General features: G+C 41.6%; 1 protein-coding gene across 1 annotated transcript in view; it reads right to left on the bottom strand.

Moving 5' to 3' along the window:
- Nucleotides 1-18,260, bottom strand: part of Top1 (DNA topoisomerase I) — an 88,326-nt gene extending 70,066 nt beyond the window's left edge. Inside the window, exons 1-2 of the mRNA XM_059261833.1 lie at nucleotides 17,896-18,260; nucleotides 17,535-17,559 (exon numbers count right to left, since the gene is read on the bottom strand). Coding sequence (XP_059117816.1) covers nucleotides 17,535-17,559; nucleotides 17,896-17,928 — 58 coding nt within the window. The 5' untranslated portion in view covers nucleotides 17,929-18,260. The remainder of the gene's footprint in view (nucleotides 1-17,534; nucleotides 17,560-17,895) is intronic.
- Between the last annotated feature and the right edge of the window lie 372 nt (nucleotides 18,261-18,632).

Raw genomic sequence — 18,632 nt, 5'->3', positions numbered from 1 at the left:
TTTTCAAAATTCTAGGACATAACTAACAACTCTTTCAGTGAGAGGACACAGGTTACTGGCTAAAGAAAGGCTCTAGGAGTTCTGGAACTAAAAAGGAGAGAAAAAAGTTGGAAGGATTCACTTCTAAAGCAACCATGGGCTGGCTGGAGATGTGGTTCAGCAACTCTTGTGTAGCATGTGTGGGTGAAGGCCTGGGTTAAATTCTCTATATAAAATAAATGAACAAATAGAGACATAGCACAAATATACATACATGCAGCATGCATACCTTTAAGAATCCAAGAATTAAGCCAAGGGTAGTAGTGTACACCTTTAATTACAGCAAAGGTGAATGGATACCTGTTACTCTGAGGCAAGGCTGGTGGTCTACATAGTAAGCTCCAGGATAGTTAGAGCTATGTAGTGAGACCAAAAAAGATGGAGAGGAGGGAAGTAAGAGAGATTGCAGGGGGGTGCTAGAGAGATGACTCAGTGGTTAAGAGCACTGGTTGCTCTTCCAGGGGACTCCAGTTCAATTTCTAGCACACACATGGCAGCTCACATCTGTCTAATTCCAGTTCCAGGACTTCTGACACCCTCACACAGACATATAAAAAAGAACAGCACAACCCAGTATCAAATTACTTAAGATCCATCACAAACAGAAACTTAGTCTAAAGGGATATTTTACTACAGCCATTGATATCCTGGGGATGTCATCAGGTTCCCATGTACCTTGTTCTGTTTCACATTTAACTCAAGCTGTGGCATCTAATAGTACATTAAACTCCTTGCTCTACAGTTTAGTTACAAGTTAAACAACTGTGAGCTAATTAACACCTGAGCCTAAATTTCTAAAGTAGAAGTGAGTAGTGACAACCATGCCTCAGGATTGACAGGTGAAAATGCAGAGCCCTTCAAACATTGCTTGATTAATAGTAACTGATTAAATATCAAGCCATTTGTTTCACCTCTAAGCCTTCCCTACCCTAGTCTCCAAAACCCTGATTATAATTGAAGCTAAACCTATAAGAAACTGGGTCTATTTCTAGTCTTTGCACAATTTACTCAAGTTGTTAAAGATCTTATCTGTCTACCGTCAGTGGTCTCAGTAGCCAAGGCTACAATACCATTTTGTTTCAGCAGATTAATATTTCTTAATTGTGAGTCCAATTATTTATAAGATGTAGCCTACACCCAACATGAGCATGCAAGTGAGAAAACAACCCTGACCAGGATACAGGAAGGAACACAGTTCTAATCTGCTTTTACTAAAAGTTAACATATCCGATACTCTATCATTTATAGTGTAGTGTTTATCAACTATAACTTAATGTGAGTAAACTTGGTGTGGGTAACACGCTAGAAGCTTAGAATTTCAAAAGTTATAAGCTCACAGTAACCATTTTAAAGTATGCTGATATATGGAATAGTATAAATTTAAGCCAACCTATTTTGCCAAATATAAAATAGACATAAACTACTTCATAGTTTCAGCGACACTGAGATAAAATAAGAATGAGTTCTATCTAGAGGACTTTAAATTTTCTCTTTTGTTTAGCCCTAAGGAGGTCAAGTGAAATGAGGACCTGCCTGAATTCCTAAGTGATACATTCTCTTAGCACATCATCTAGGATAAAACAGTGTAAACATATAGATGAGAAATTCATTCAGACTTCTAACACAATAAATTCTCATTGGTCTTCAATTTCTTGCAAAGTTACAAGAGCCCCAACCACCTCCTATTCTAAGCAAAATATAAACTTTATCTCTTGGGTTGTATCTACATTTTATTTATAGAGTTGTCCTAATGACAGCAATCAGTCACACGTGACTAATTTAATTCAATAAAATGGGGGGGCAGCACTACCTTGCATGTTGGTGTCTTGCAACTGCAACATTGCAGCTATTCCTGGGCATCTGCTGTACCAGCTACCAGCTGCCATAAGCCAGTCTGGTAAGCTATACCAGCCAAATTCTGAGCATGAACTATGAGCGGCTGCATGCCAATGGAAGCCAGGTGTCCAGGCACAGATGGAGTTTTTACAGCAGGCCAGCCTCCCATGCTCTGACATGACACCCTATTCAGGATAAATATCTGTACCACAATACAAAACAGCAGGTACAGCTGCTGCACTTCATCTCTGCCACCAAAGATGCCTTTGTGTACCAAGGGAACACAACTGTAGAGCCTGCCAGTGTCATGACCCTGAAGACTCTGATTCTATTGGATGACCATGATGTTCTAAGGAGTCCTCAATAAAGCACAGTACCACCTACTACGATGGACAGTGAAATGCAGAATGCAGAAGCATTTATTAGGTGACAATTGAGGTCAGATGACATGTGACAGAAGGTGAGAGAGCTCAAGAAAATAGCTCACACTGGGGAAATAGAGAATCTGACTAATGACAAGGGACCTGTGGTAGTAGACAGACTGATGTATGGTGAGAAGAAATCCCCTTAGGAAAACCACCCCTCACATCACTGTGACAAACTAGGACCCTAAGGAAGGGTCTCTCATCTCAGCTGATCAGCTAAAGACCCCTCAAGAATACCTACCATATGGTTCTAAGGGGCATAGCCTACTGTAACAGATTTTTCTTTGGGCTGCCAGCTCACAAAAAAATGACAGAGATTTATTATTAATTATGAAAGCTTGGCCTATAGCTTAGGTTTGTCCCACTAGCTCTTATAACTTAAATTAGCCCATTTGTATTAATCTACCTTTTGTCTTGTGGCTTTTTACATCTTCCATCTTGCACCTCCTGTTTCCTCTCTGTGTCCTCTGGCATCTCTCTCATGCTGAGATTTATCTCCTTTTTATCTCTCTCAGCCCAGAAGTTCCACCTAATCTCTTGCTGCCTAGCTATTGGCCATTCAGCTCTTTATTAAAACAATCAGAAGGGTGCCTTGGCAAAGACACATCTTCACAGTGTACAAAAAGATTATTTCAGAACACCATACAGGAGGGTAAATTTGGGGGTGTACTTCCTTCCCTATTAAAAGTCTGATATGACAAACAACTACCACACTGGAGAGCAGAGAATAGGATTTTGCTAATCTAGAAACTTAGGATCAAAACATTCTACTGTGTGACCTCTTCTGTACAGTAGCAACTGAGAATTCCTTGTATTGACTCCCTACCTAGCATTCTGACCTACCTGTTAAAGCTGAAGCATTTTCCTGCATGGCATGATCTACACAAGTGGGTCATCACAAAGTAGACTACTTCTGCACAATGTCCCTGGAAAGTCAAGGCCCAAGTCTGCAGGATATTCAACTGAAATATTAGTCTACTTCAGGAACAAGGCAAGTGAGTTCCATTTTTACTAACTCATCTTTCTCTTTTAAGAATAATAAAGTTCGCCGGGTGGTGGTGGCACACGCCTTTAATCCCAGCACTCGGGAGGCAGAGCCAGGCGGATCTCTGTGAGTTCGAGGCTAGCCTGGGCTACCAAGTGAGTTCCAGGAAAGGCGCAAAGCTACACAGAGAAACCTTGTCTCGAAAAAACCAAAAAAAAAAAAAAAAAAAAAAAAAAAAAAGAATAATAAAGTTAAAATGTTTTACTCTTGCCGGGTGGTGGTGGCGCACGCCTTTAATCCCAGTACTCAGGAGGCAGAGGCAGGTGGATCTCTGTGAGTTCGAGAGACAGGCTCCAAAGCTACACAGAGAAACCCTATCTCAAAAAACAAAAAAACAAACAAAAATAACAATAATAAAAAAATGTTTTACTCTTGCCTCCATGTAAGTCTCTGTAGTATGACTCATTTTCACAAGGACATCCCTGCACTACAAATGCTTCTCCTTTCCTAGGAGGTAGACTTGTCTAATTTGAACTTGCACCTTCTCAGGCCAGCCAATTTAGGGTAAGCCCATTCCTGCAGGCTTGTCCTCTTTCACTTCCATTGACTGAGCTCTTAATGCGTGGGTAATAGAGATAACTTCCAATCTGCCTATACTACACAGGGGTCCTCAGCTCAGTCTAAACTGCCTTTGATTCCAACAGTCAGGGGCTTCAAATGGCCCCAAATTCAGTTTGTCTGGCCAAAAAGGTACCAGGGTGTTAATGTGTTTCTTCATTTACCCCACTGCTGTACCCACCAACAGGCCTTTCTTTGAGGTATTATGAATGACTGTGGAAACATTCAGGCCATTCTCGGGACCACTAGTGAGTTGTAACTCAAGAAATCATCAGAGAGCCCCTTCCTCATTAGAAATTATTCAATATCACAATCTTAAGGAAGCACAAACACTGCACAAGTAATGAACCCCAGCCATGGAACTAAGTTACTACAAAACTAGCTTTAGGCTTTGTACAAATGCCAGAATTATAGAACTTAACAAGAAGATTATATGATGATCAACTTATCTTATTCTTGTCAACAATTTGATATGGGGGATATATTAGTACCAGGCCTAGTTGTTTACTTCTTGGGTTTTTTTTTTTTTTTTTTTTTGAGACAGGTTTTGCTATGTGGCCCAGGTTGGCTCAAAGTGGCAATCCTCCTGATTCTGCCTCCCAAACGCTGGGGCTATCGATATTAGTATTATTTTATACAACTTTGAACTTATAGATAAGTAAGTTGTGACATGCTGAAGGCTATCTAGCTAAGAAGTGTTGATCTAAGACTATCTGAAGTCCAGAGTCTCTCTTTGACTGATGTGGACTATGAACATCTTTCATTCTTCCTAAAAGTATGAGGTTAAACAAAGTTGAACTTCAAATCTTGTTCTATTCCACTGGCTCTGAAACTTCAGTATGCATCAGATCACCTAGAATTCTGCTTAAAAACTCGGACTGGAATGCTGTAGGTCTAGGCAAGGTCCATGATGAAATTCTATTTCCAACAAGTTCTTAGACAATGCTAATGCTGCTGATCAGGCAGAAAACCATACTCCAAGAACTATTGCTGTTCTAGTCATGTTCTTCACTTAAATCAACATTACTAGCTGAAGACCCCAACTAATTTAATGACCTCTAGAGACGATCTTCAGTATTCTACTGTTTACCTAAAGCCCTCCCCTAAACCATCATAGGGATGGAGAGATGGCTCATCAGCAACAACAGCATTTGCTGCTATCCCAGAGGACCCAAGTTTGGTTCCCAGCATCCACCTTCGGTAACATCAGCTCTAAGGGATCCCACACCCTCCTGCTTCAGAGGGCACTGCACACACATGGCATAGACACGGGAAGTAAAAATACTATTTTTTAAAATAAAGCAAGCTCTAGTTCTCTGAGCTCTAGTCAATCACCCCATCCAAAAAGATAACCTCAAGATTAAATGGCTTATTAAATATAGAAACAGAAAGACCAGAATTCTGGTAAGACACAGTAAAGACAGTTAATTATCTCTAATATTTAGGTAAATCATCAATGAAAGATGGATTTTTTTTTTTTTAAAAGCAGGGCCTCATAAAGCCCAGGTTTGCCTCAAACTATGTAGCCAAGGATGGCTTTGAACTCCTGATTTTTCTTCCTCCATCTTCATGTATTGGCCATTATAAGCACACACCACAACTGGTACAGCTATTTACTTATCTAGAATGGAGTTGGCATTAAGCTTTTATAAATAAATGTACATTGAAAAACAATGCTCTGGTCTTTTAAAAAAAATTCCTTGGACTACAGGCAACTAATAACCACTGAAAGATGGAGAAGTAGTCTCTCTCAGAAATGAGACTAGTCCTCCCCTCTTCCCCCGCCCCATTGGTTATCTTTCACAAAGCGGTCCACTCTAAAATCATATACACATATGCACATACCCTTGTGTAAGCCTTGTAGCTTGACTAACAGAGTATCTTAATCTAATGAAGCAAAATACACATACTAGCCAATTAAGATAGTGAGGGCCTAACAGAAACCTCCACTTCTCTTTATGGGCCACCAGCACGAATGAGGACCATGCAGGATTCTTAAAGACACACTAACACAGATTTTCAGTATGGTATAATACAGAATCAACTTCCAAGAGTAGGACTAGGACCATGTATCTCTACCAAGCACTCCTATCTTACAAGACTGAGGATAAAATATTAGACCTACAATTCATAGGGGAAGACTAAAATTGGGACTGGAATAAAGCTCTATTAACTAGTTCAAAGATCCAGCTGTTGAGCAAATGCTCAAGAACTCAAACTTGAGTTCCCTTAAAAACCTCTCCATCTATACTCAGCAGTGGGTAAAAGCCTATTTACCTTATGCATTAGAAAAAGACTGATGCAAGAAAAAGTGGCATAAGCTTTAAATAAACTCTACTGTGCATTTTCCTACACAGAGGTCAATACAACCATACAGCACTAAGATTCATCTCCCTCGTTTTTCCCATATACTTTAAGAACCATTTTTCCATGACAAAACCTTCTGAAGGCTTTAAGGATTTCTTAAAATTAGAACCATTCTATAATCTCCAGTTACTATAACCTACCTTCAATTGAATATTAATTTTGCAGTCTGAGCATATTGTGATGGTCTTTCTGATCAATGATCTCTAAGATCTATTAGATTTAATCTAATGGACACTAGTGAAGCACTCCTAAATGACTTTTATTTCCTTTGAGTAGTATTTTAAAAAATAACAAATTCAAGACAACTCAATATTCAGCATTAACTAGACTTATGAGCCACTGTGGACATTTCTAGACTATGTAATTTTTTTCCCACTATCTCACAAATACCTATCTTCTCATACAACTATTAACATGTACTTTGCTACCAAATTCTTTAATATAAGCTTTAATTTAGGTTTTTGTTTTTGTTTTTGCAGTTCTGGAGACTAAATCTAGATAGAGGCTTGCACATACTAGCTAGGCAAGTGCTCTATGCTGAGCTACATTGACAGCCATTTTATTATAGACAGAAGCAACTCTGGAATGAAGATGACAAAACCAGACAATAGTGTGCAGGGAGCAAAGTGGCAGGGTGGGTGAAATGGCTATGGCATATAGCACAGGAGTACCTTCTGAAGGACAGACAGGGCCTCTGTTTCTCTCCGAAGACTATGAACAGCTAAAGGGAGTGAAGGAACAGAGCCTCTACATTGGGCCTTGAGGCTTTCTGTATTTCCATAGACTCAACTAGTCACAGAGAAATGAAATCTGGCAGAGTGAGAAAGCAACAGCCGCCACCACCACCATGTGGTATTCTGAGCCATCAGAATTAAGCCCTTATATCTGAGGAATGTGGCCATGTCTCTGAGCACAGAGGTATTCTGACTAAAGACCACAGGAGACTTGCAAGAGGTGGAGTTTGCATGTAGAGCTGTCCTCATCCTTGTAGGTGAAAGTGGCTTAAAAGACCTTGCCGTGCTTGTCATTGAAACTGGTCTGGAAGTAGTATATGTGTTTGGGCACCCCTACAGTGCAATTAGAGACCTTATCTCCAGGGTCAGGCTGAACTCATACTAGATCAGCAAGCTTGTGCTCTTAACAACAGACTAGACAAAGGTTTTGTAAGAACCAAGCAGAGGCACCTTTTGCCCTCAGCATACCACCAAGACTGCCAGCAGGACAGCAATGCTGATAGCTTGATTCATGGTGCCAAGAGCTCTGTCCTGGATTCTGGGCTTTGGTCTGTGGTGGCTGTAGCCTTGTTTAGAAGCACCACTGCCTCCTTTCTTTCTTTCTTTTATTTATTTATTTATTTGGTTTTATTTATTTATTTGTGTGGTTTTTTTTGTTTTTTTGTTTTTTTTTTTTTTTGGAGAGAGTAGCTTTAGAGCCTTTCCTGGAACTCTGTAGCCCAGGCTGGAGTTTGGAAGCACCACTGCCTCCTTTCTTATTTATTTATTTATTTAGGGGTTTTTTTTTTTTTTGGATATGAAGTATTTTAATGGTTAAAACGTCACCTCTCTTTTAATGACTATTTTAACATGATCCCAATCAAAATACCAACTTATTTTCCCTTTATATTTGACAAGATGATTATTAAATTTTTTTTAGAATGAGGGGGAAAATAGTCAGAAATATTTTGGTTTGGGTTCTGTTTGTTTTTTGAGACAGGGTTTCTCTGTGCAGCACTGACTGTCCTAGAACTCACTCTGTAGACCAGGTTGACCTCAAACTCACAGAGATTCGCCTGCCTCTGCCTCCCAAGTGCTGGGATTAAAGGTGTGTGATATCACCGCCTGGCTTCATTTTTATTTTAAGGCAAGGTTTCACTAAATTGCTGAGGTTTGGCATAGAACTCATTTGATGATCCTCTTGCCTCAACTTCTGAGAAGCTCAAATACAGGCCTGAGCTTACTTAAGATATTCTTATTTTCCCAAATCACTATTTCACAGGAGGCTGAGTTGGCAACTTTAAGTAAGACATGGAATAAAGATTAAATTCTCAGATGTTTTCAGTCTTTGAATTTAAAAATGTTTTGGGGAAGAAATGGCCTTTGAAAAAACATACTGATAAAGCATGTTAATTTTCACAGTTTAAAAACAAAACAAAATAAAACAAAAAAAACCCAAAACAATTAATACATTTATTAAATGTATCCAAAATCTAGGCATCTTTAATTGAAAACTCACAGTTCTAGTAAAAGGCTGGGAAATTAGTCACATCTATAGATGGTCTTCATTTTTAAGCCTGTCTTCTCAATTGCTCTAAGAAATTAATTAGGCCTTAAACTTATTTTTAGAAAAGTGGGGGGCGGGGGGGGGGCTGGAGAGATGGATCAGTTGTTAAAAGCAGACTGCTTTTACAGAGGAAAGGACCTAAATTTGAGTCCTGGCACCCACCATCAGGTGGCTCACCAGCTCGGGAGAACCCAATGCTTCTCACTTCCATGGCCATCTGCACTTCTGACTTCCATGGCATCTGTGCACACAGGCACACAGATATATACATAATCAAAAAATAAAAATAAAATATGTTTAAAAGGAAGAAAGAAAAGTAGGAACATAGTATATACTTGGGTCCTATTTAGTTCAAACATAGATATGGAAACCCTTTTATTTAAAAGTGAGTGACTCCTTTTACAATGGGAAGATGAGTACAGAACAGGAAGTTCAATTAAGACAAGGAAAAGACATAACCAACTCTAGTTATAAGCCACAAATTTATTGTGTAACTGTCAGGAAGATTTAAAACATTAATAGGAAATACCAGTGAAGGATAATCCCAATACCAGCACTACTACAAATCTAACATAGATAAAGATCTACTGGGGCAATAAAGATCTACTGAGGCATGGTGGCACACACCTTTAATCACCGCACTCAGAAGGAAGAGGCAGCGTGGTCTATATAGTGAGACTATCTCAAACAAAAACAAAAAAGAAAATAAAGATCCATTTTAAAATACATGAAATCTCACTGAAGTTTAAATATTACAAAGTAGAGAGAGAAGAACCTTCACATTCTTATATAATTCATAATAGTTTATGAAACAGAAAATGTTTAGCTGAGAAAAACCAGGGACAGGACAAGTATCAGAGTGAGAACAAGGACCTACCTAGATTTTTTCTGAATTCTCCAATTTCTTTTTATGGTAGCTCCCTCTTCACCACCAACCCTCCAATACCAGTCCTGGTTCCAGCCTTAATACCAAAGAATCTCTTAGATATCTAATAGTCCAGGTGCATGGGGTCCAGGCTATCTCTACCAGCAGATAGTAAAGGACAGGCTGTGACCTCTGTAATAGGAAGCTTACTGACCACAACCTGAGTTTTGGAATCTGCACCAAGGCAATATGCTATCAAAATGGGGAGGTAAGAATGGAAAAAGTATAAAAAGTTTTCTTTCTGACCTCCAGTTCTCCATAAACCTACACATTCTCTACTACTCCCACTCAGTTCAGATTTAATAAAGTGTTTTGGTAAGAACTCTTAATTAGTTCCCCTCCTTCCACTTCTACTTCTGTTACTAATCAAAAGCTCAACTACCAACTACAAAGAAAAATAGGAGATAACATAAAGAGATGGGTAAAGTTAGTTTTTGTTTGTTTGGTTGGTTTTTTTGTTTTGTTTTTTTGAAACAGGCTTTCTCTGTGTAGCCCTGGCTGTCCTGGAACTTGGTCTGTAGACCAGGCTGGCCTCGAACTCGGAGATCTGCCTGCCTCTGCCTCCCAAGTGCTGGGATTAAAAATGTGTGCTACCACCACCTGGCTAAATTAAGGGGTCTTAAGCAATTGATATAAACCTGCCAGATCAGTCTCCTGTCAATCAGTAACATGTCTATAAAAGTTTATCACTGGGCATTCAGAAATGGTAGCAAGGTTAAAATACAAACATTTATTAGGTCTCAAAAAGATGTATTAGTCTACTGTAGTTCAAGTGTGGTGGAACACTGAGGAAACAAGAGGATCTTAGTTCAAGGCCAGCCTGGACTACACATTGAGTAAGGCTATGTCTCAAAACAAAACACCTCAACACCTAGAAACAAGAAAACTGGGTAGTACAACGAGAAACAATATAAAGAATATTGGGACCAAGGTTTGGCTAGTTCTTGCTCTTAAATAGGAAATCTAGCTGGGATTGGTGGTGCACACCTTTAATATCAGCACTTGGGAGGCAGAGGCAGGTGGATCTCTCTGAGTTTGAGGCCAGCCTGATCTACATAGTGAGTTCCAGAGCAACCAGGGCTATGTAGAGAGACATTATCTCCAGACAGACTGAGAGACTCGACAGACCAACCTGGAGCCTGTGAGATGGGTCAGCAGGTAAAGACCTGTTCAGCCAAGCCTCACAGCCTGAGCCCACATGATGGAAGAAGAGAACTAACTCTGGCCAAGTGTCCTCTTACTAGATGTCACAGTATGGCTGTGAGCTGTACACACACACACACACACACACACACACACACACACACACACACACCCTACCCACGTGTGCAAGCAAACACACAAAGCAAATAAATAAATATTACAAAAAAACCTAGAAAGCTGTTAGAATTCCAAAGTGTCCCTTAAGTTTGTTCTATCTATATAACAAAGTGGGTAACACTGCTTTAACACCATTCTTTGTATTTGTCTAGATGAATCTCTGGCCACTTCAATCCACAGAAACAAGCAAAAAAATGTTGATTTAAAATGGGAGGGGTGGCTGGGCGGTGGTGGCGCACGGCCTTTAATCCCAGCACTTGGAGGCACAGCCAAGTGGATCTTTGTGAGTTCGAGGCCAGCCTGGTCTACAGAGCAAGATCCAGGAAAGGCGCAAAGCTACACAGAGAAACTGTCTCGAAAAATAAAAAAAAAAAAAAAAAAAGGGAGAGAGGGGTGCATAACAACAACAAAATAAAATGGGGATTAGTATTCTGGTAGAGATGCATATAAAAAATACTATGTGTTTCAGAAAATCTCAAGGATGGTACACAGAGGTGAAGATGGTAGGAAAGTGAATATAACTAAAAACAAGATAACAAATTAACGATGAGTTCCTACCAAAAAGAAATAAAAACTAAAGTTGCTTCTTTACCAAAATTTTGAGATGTTATGTAACATATAGTTAACACACATTTTGATATGGGTAGTCTAAGTCAATGGTATTATAAATCTGTATGCACCCTAGAAGTATTACTTGTATTTAAGTTGTTTTTTTTTTTGTTTTTTTTGTTTTGTTTTGTTTTTTGAGGCAGGGTTTCTCTGTGTAGCTTTGTTCCTTTCCTGTAACTTGCTTTGGAGACCAGGCTGGCTTCGAACTCAGAGAAATCCGCCTGGCTCTGCCTCCTGAGTGCTAGGATTAAAATCGTGTGCCACCACCGCCCGGCTTAAGATATTTCTTAAACATATGCAACAGATATCATATTAAATAATACCTACTTGCCATTTCAGCAAACTATGAGACATTTCCTTTAAGACTACCAAAATACGGGGCTGGAGAGATGGCTCAGAGGTTAAGAGCACTGCCTGTTCTTCCAGAGGTCCTGAGTTCAATTCCTAGCAACCACATGGTGGCTCACAAGCATCTATAATGAGATCTGGTGCCCTCTTCTGGCGTGCAGGCATGCATGCAGATAGAACACTGTATACATAAATAAATAAGTCTTTAAAAAAAAAAAAAAAAAAAAAAAAGCTGGGCAGTGGTGGCGCACGCCTTTAATCCCAGCACTCAGGAGGCAGAGGCAGGCGGGATCTCTGTGAGTTCGAGGCCAGCCTGGTCTCCAAAGCGAGTTCCAGGAAAGGCGCAAAGCTACACAGAGAAACCCTGTCTCGAAAAGCCAAAAATAATAATAATAATAATAAAATAAAATAAAAATTAAAAAAAAGGCCGGGCGGTGGTGGCGCACGCCTTTAATCCCAGTACTCGGGAGGCAGAGCCAGGCGGATCTCTGTGAGTTCGAGGCCAGCCTGGGCTACCAAGTGAGTCCCAGGAAAGGCGCAAAACTACACAGAGAAACCCTGTCTCGAAAAACCAAAAAAAAAAAAAAAAAAGCTTAACATTTGGGGCTGGAGAGATGGCTCAGTGGTTAAGAGCACTGCCTGTTCTTCCAGAGGTCCTGAGTTCAATTCCCAGCAACCACATGGTGGCTCACTACCATCCATAGTGAAATCTGGTGCCCTCTTCTGGCCTGCAGGTGTATATGCAGACAGAACACTGTATACATAATAAATAAAAATAAATCTTTAAAAAAAAAAAAAAAAAAAAGACTACCAAAATACTATATTTATATATGGATTTCTGCCCTTTTTTTTTTTTTCCTTCCCCCTGAGACAGGATTTCTCTGTGTAACAGCTCTGGTTGTCCTGGAACTTACTCTGTAGATCAGGCTGGCCTTGAACTCACAGTGATCGCCTGTCTCTGCCTCCTGAGTGCTGGGACTAAAGATGTGTGCCACTACCACCCAGCATATTGGGTTTCTGCTTTAAACATTTTCTTTCCTAATCAAGCTTTGGCCACTGTACTGCCCTCCACCCTTCTTCACTCCCTTCTAAAGTGCCCAGGCCCACACTATCAGCACTGCACACTGCCAGCACCTAGATAGCCAAGTGGAAGAGTGGAGTTTGAAAAAAAGCTAATTCTTCCAAACTGATGGCTTCAGTTTTAGAGTCCCTGTTTCAGCTATTGGTCTGAAGCCACAGAAATAGAAAGGTGCTTCTCAAACTTCAGATTTACAAAGAATGAAAACAGAGATGGACCTCCCCTGCCCCCACTCCCCTTCCTATGAAATCTTCCCTTAAACACAATACTCCATTGACTAAGTCTGGAAGTTCTATGCTAAATTCAACATCTTAAGTGACTTCTCAATTGTTTGCACAAATGCCTTTACTTTGCAAAGTTAGTAGATTAAAAGTAATCAATGTATAATCAGATAATTTAAACCACAGAACACTGAATTTCACTCAAGGACTCCCACTTTTAAATGCCAAATATGTTTTTACCATTCCTTCAAGTTGTTTTTGTTTTGTTTAGAAAACAACAAAAACAGAAACCACTTCTGGGTTTGACACCAAATACTTACTGCCAGCATTTGCAGTCAAGGTAAATTACACCTACATTCAAAGTAATTACACTTGGAATTCATTTCAAAGTGAACTTAGAACCTTTAAGAGTCCAACATAGTTTCAGAGGAGAAAGATGCAATCCCTCACACAACACACTTCTGGGGAAATGATTGGGTTTGAAGAGAGTCGGTTTTACTTTGCATCTAATAAATGACAAAAGTTACTGAAAACTGTAATGTACATTATGCACTCATGCCCATCCTGTAACAATACAATTTCAGAATAATGTGGTCTCCTAAAATGACACACATTCAGAAAGAACAAAATCATTTCCCATACCACAATCAACAGAAGACAACTGTTGCTGTAATTAATATACAGCTTTTCTAATATATTTAAAGATTGAAATAGCAGACTTTAAAACTTTTCCATGCCACAAACACCAAAAACAAATTTTGGCATATAAACCTTAAAACAGGTTAACTATAAAAATCCCTGCCACTCACACAAATAGCTATTCCTTCACTATACCCAGAATAAATCAGTATCTCTCAAACTTTCAAAATCCATGATTTTTATGCTGGCAGGAAAGACTTGACTTTCCCACCCCTGTGCTATTCGTTTACATAAAATTTGGGGAACTTTGGGTTATTTTCCATTTTACACTATCTACTTACCAAAGAAAAGTAGAAGTTAGAGGGTTAGAAATATTACCCAGTTTCTGTCTTCTAAACCATAAACTTTTTCTGATTTCTTTAGTAACTCCAGAATTTTCTTGTTTTACCAGAAATACCCAGGCTGAAATTTGTGAGACCTGATATGCTCCAAGATAATAGCAACTTACTAATTTCAAAAAAGGTCTATCAAGGAGTATGGCTGCAGTGTAAAAAAAAAGGAAATATTCCACTGGAATCTAATACTTAAATGTGTCCAGACTGCGTCTAAAGGTTTCCAGATTTCATTCGGAAAGACCACCAGTTTTCAGCTTTAAAAAAATGACAGTTTCAGAGCCACATCATGAGCTTTCTCATTACCTACCTCAACTCATACCCAACAGACAGCAAGCACAAAAGCACAACTATTAGGATCAAAAACAATTCCCCTCGTCCAAATTAAACCCACTAAGCCTACCCAGAATCAACACATGCTGTCAGATCATAATATGATGGAATCCAGTACTCAGTATTCTACTTTGATGCAGGGATAAGAGTGAGCTCCATAACTCCAGTAAGATAAGCAGTTAACTTCCAGCCTTTGAAACAGAAAAGGATTACCAGCACCTTAAGCTAATGTTATCATCGGTACAGCTAGGCATCCTGTGCAGTACTGTAATAATGACTCAGCCTCACTATGGTTAGTGCTACTGACAAAGGGAATCCTTTTCATTCAGGTGAAAGGGAAGTATGAAGTATGGGCTGTGTTCCTGAAACTCCTAGCTCGTTAATATCTTAAATACAAATATACTACACAAATAACATTTTCACAGCAGTTGAGTATGGCCCAGAATGTTCTAAATTTCACACAAAAGGCTGTAATTTTTAAGTACTGTAAAGAATGAGCTCCACAGCAGGGGAAAAATCTTTTACATCTTACAGGATTCAGGCAAGCAAAATAAGGGATATGTGGTTTTACTTTGTGAACTTGCAGCTAATCTTAAGATGGTTCAGGACCACTTAAAACCATATTTAAGTAAATATCCTCACTATAAAGATCAATTAAGAAGCCAAGGTATAAAAGCTGGTTTTTATTTTTAAAACTGTCTTTCATATTTACTTGCTCAATCACTAGTTAACAGTGTATTACTTGATAGAGCAGTTACTGAAACTACATGTAGACAATACCCACAAAGCTAATCACTACAACATCAGAACTTTAAGGTGGTAGGTACACAAAAGTGTTTTTTCAAGATTTTGGTAAGAAGTAAATGGTGTGCCATTGATTACCACACTCCCACCTTGATCTACTCTATCAAAACAGGAAACTTCATTTCTTCATACCAGTATCATCCCTACTGTATGGAGATAACAGTACCTAACTCCTAAGGACTCTTCCAAAGAATAAATTAGATGAGCCAAGAAAGAGTTGAGGTGCAAGCCTGCAGTTAAGTGCTCAAAAAAATATCGCTGGAAAATGTGAATATATCCTAAAAGTTAAGAGGCAGTTTAAGTCACTCTCTATAAAAATGCAAAGATATCATACCCAGTCCATAATCATGCACATATTAAATAACTCCTTTCTATTATTTAGAAGAGAATTATGGAAGTCAAACTTAAGGGGAAAAAGGCTCAAGTTTGTTTCATCACTAAATACATCACTTACCAGATCAAATTAAAAAGCAAATACTTTATTATTAAATTCTTACCTTCCTTCAGAGAGCTTAAAACCACTTCTTACATCCACACCTACCACATTCTTTGCCCCCTTCCAAAGAAGCATATCCATATGCTAGATAGTTTTCTAAATTCAAGAGGTTTCATCTCCCTCTTTTAAAAGCCTGATAGGATGAACAATACATCCAAGAAACAACCCAACCCCTGACAATTCTTAGCTCCTAGTCTTGTACAACACCCTGCCCAGTCACTTCTGAGAAATTTCCCCACCCCCAGATAAAATTAAGTCCTTTATGCTCCCAAAGCATTTTGGGTACACATATGCTCTAACACCTACCTTGTAATTAACTAATTATGACTCCCCCAAAAGGCTGAGTTGAGAGCAAGACTGAGAAGTGGTCACAGGTTCAATTCTAGCACTAAGCACGGCATATATAAAGAGCTCAAGAAAAGCTATGCTTGACTTAGATTCTCTCCTGACTTGATGAAATCTCTTTTTAGAAATATAAATTTAAAGTATGGACTGCTACACCAGAAAACCTACTCAACAGCTTCTCTCACTAAAGTTCCCCAGAACCCAAACTCAAATATGATTATGTACCAACCCAATCAGTGGGGATTTCCAGTATACTACAATGGGATTGCTGGAAAGCCCATAACTGTGAGCTTCTTACTGGGGTGGTGGGAGGGAGACACCCACCAACACATTCTTCCCTGGGTAGCTTTAGTGGAAATGTTTTTTAAAAAAATGACTGGAAAGGGCTCAAAACATGAGGATGTGGGGAAAGCTAGTTAACTCTTAATTCCTGAAATACAGCAGGTTTGGAGAAGAATGAACAGGAAGACAGGAGTGAGGGCTGACCACTCTTTGTTTCAATAAATAAAATATTTTTTAAACTCCCTATAGCCCCCAAAGAAAAGGCCAGCACACCAGGTCCAGAGGAGCAGCTCAGCCAACCTTCCTCAGGACAAATACACTAAACTGCGTCTCTTAAAAAATTTGCCTTGGGAACCCTAGCCACAAAGTTCTAGTCACTAATACTTTTAATTTTTTAAGGAAAATCAATATGCTCAAGTCCATCACTCAGACTAGGTGACACAGAGACAACTTAAAAACTTTTTAAAGGGAGGAATATTTGCAAAGAACACAACTTGGGAAAACAATCCCAAAATACAAAGAACTCCACAAAAGGTGGCTTTAGTTTTTTGTAATTGCTACCATAAACATCTCACCATTAAAAAAAAAAAAAGACGAAAAAACACAAAACCCAACAGCTGCCTAAGGGAACCTTTCATTCTGGAAGCAGAAAAAAAGCAAGCAAACGTCAAGCAGAAAGCGAATAACTTCCAAAATAAAGTTCTATTTAGGAAAAAAGAATAATTTAGTCTCCAAGCCTTCCCTCTCGGGTGAGGTCTGTGATTTACACGGCTCTGCTCTGCAGAAAGCTCTTTCTGGACGGCTCAAGGAGCCGAGGGAGGGAGAGAAAGGCACAGGCACAGAAAGGAGAGGAGAGATGAAAAAGAAAATGGCGCAGAGACTAAGTCCCGACCGTCGACAAGGCGACTTTCCCGGGAAGAATCCCGGCGGAGGAAGGCCGCCCGAGACCCAGCGACGAGCGACGCGGGGTCTCCGTTGCCCCCTCTGGGGAAGGCCGAGATCTGGGGGTGTTGGGACCCCGGGAAAGGGGGGTCTAGAGGCGGCCCGATGGGAACAATGGGGCCGGTGAGCGAGGAGCCGGGACTTAGTCTCTGGGACGCCATGTCTGTCCTCTGCCCGGCTCCGGCCCGGCGCGGGGGAGGCGACCGGCGGCGCGAGGGGACACTCGGGGCGGGGCGGGGGGCACACTCACCATTCAATCGGAAATCCGCTTCAATCTGAGGAAAGAAAAGGAGGGAAGATATAACAACCGGCACATGAAGCCCCGGGGCGGCGGGCGAGAGCGCGCGGCCGGGGGCCGGGCCCACCCGGCGCCCCGGAACCCAGAGCCGGGAGCCCCGCGAACGGCCCTCCCCAGGACTGCCATCCCCCCCCCCCAAACTCCAACTTGACGGCTCCGCCCGGGGCCCGGCCATCCAAGCGGCTACAGCCGGCCGCCCTTCACCGCGGACTCGGGCCTGTCAACGCGGCGCGGCCGGAGCCGGGACTGAGCCGGGGCTGAGCCGGGGCTGAGCCGGGAGACCGGCAGCGAGGCGGGGGCCCGCGGGTCGCACCTGGGAGTCGTTGTGGAGATGGTCCCCGCTCATGTCGGCCGGCGGGCGAACGCTGAAGGCTCAGAGGCAGCGCGGGGGAGAGACGCGGACGGTCGGGGCGGCCTGAGCAGGCGGACGGAGTTCCCGAGAGGCACGAGCAGACGGCGACAGCAGCCACGGGCCCGAGACTCCCGGGGCAGCTGAGGAGGCGGCGGCAGCGGCGGCGACGCTGACAGACTGCCGGGCGGGCGGACAGGCTGGCGGGCGGGCGGGCGACGAGAACAGACCCCCAGCAGTTGTGTAACAGCCTAAGTTCGCATTTCCCCTCACTGCGCCTGCGCGGCCGCTTTTAAATGGGACGTCGGCGACGTCAGAGCTCGTGGAAAGGGGCTGAAGGCTGCGGCGGGTCTCTTCGAGGTCCGGGGGCCGAGCCGGTTTTGCTTTGCAAGTTCCGCCCCCTTCATTTGCATATGGTTCGGTCACGCCCACCCTCTCTGCCGAGCTGCGGGCTCGCGTTCTCCGAGGCGGTACGCTGGCTCTGGGCAGTGCGCAGGCGCAGCGCGGGCACCGCCTTTGGACCCGGGACACCGGCGCGACCACGTGGTAGGCCTTTAAAGGCCGCGGCGGGACCCAGCTGGACCAGGCAGGGACCGAGTCTCCAGCTTCCGCATCTCTGGAGCCGTAGAAGCTCGATCTGTGCATACCTTGGCTGCGGGGATTTTAGTTCACCACCGTCCCTTAGTCGTATTGCTGGAGTC

This window comes from Peromyscus eremicus, chromosome 4 (genome assembly GCF_949786415.1).
Source record: "Peromyscus eremicus chromosome 4, PerEre_H2_v1, whole genome shotgun sequence".
NCBI classification, from domain to species: Eukaryota; Metazoa; Chordata; class Mammalia; order Rodentia; family Cricetidae; genus Peromyscus; species Peromyscus eremicus.
The sequence above is the reverse complement of the archived record's forward strand: the minus strand, read 5'-3'. Positions and strand labels throughout refer to the sequence as shown.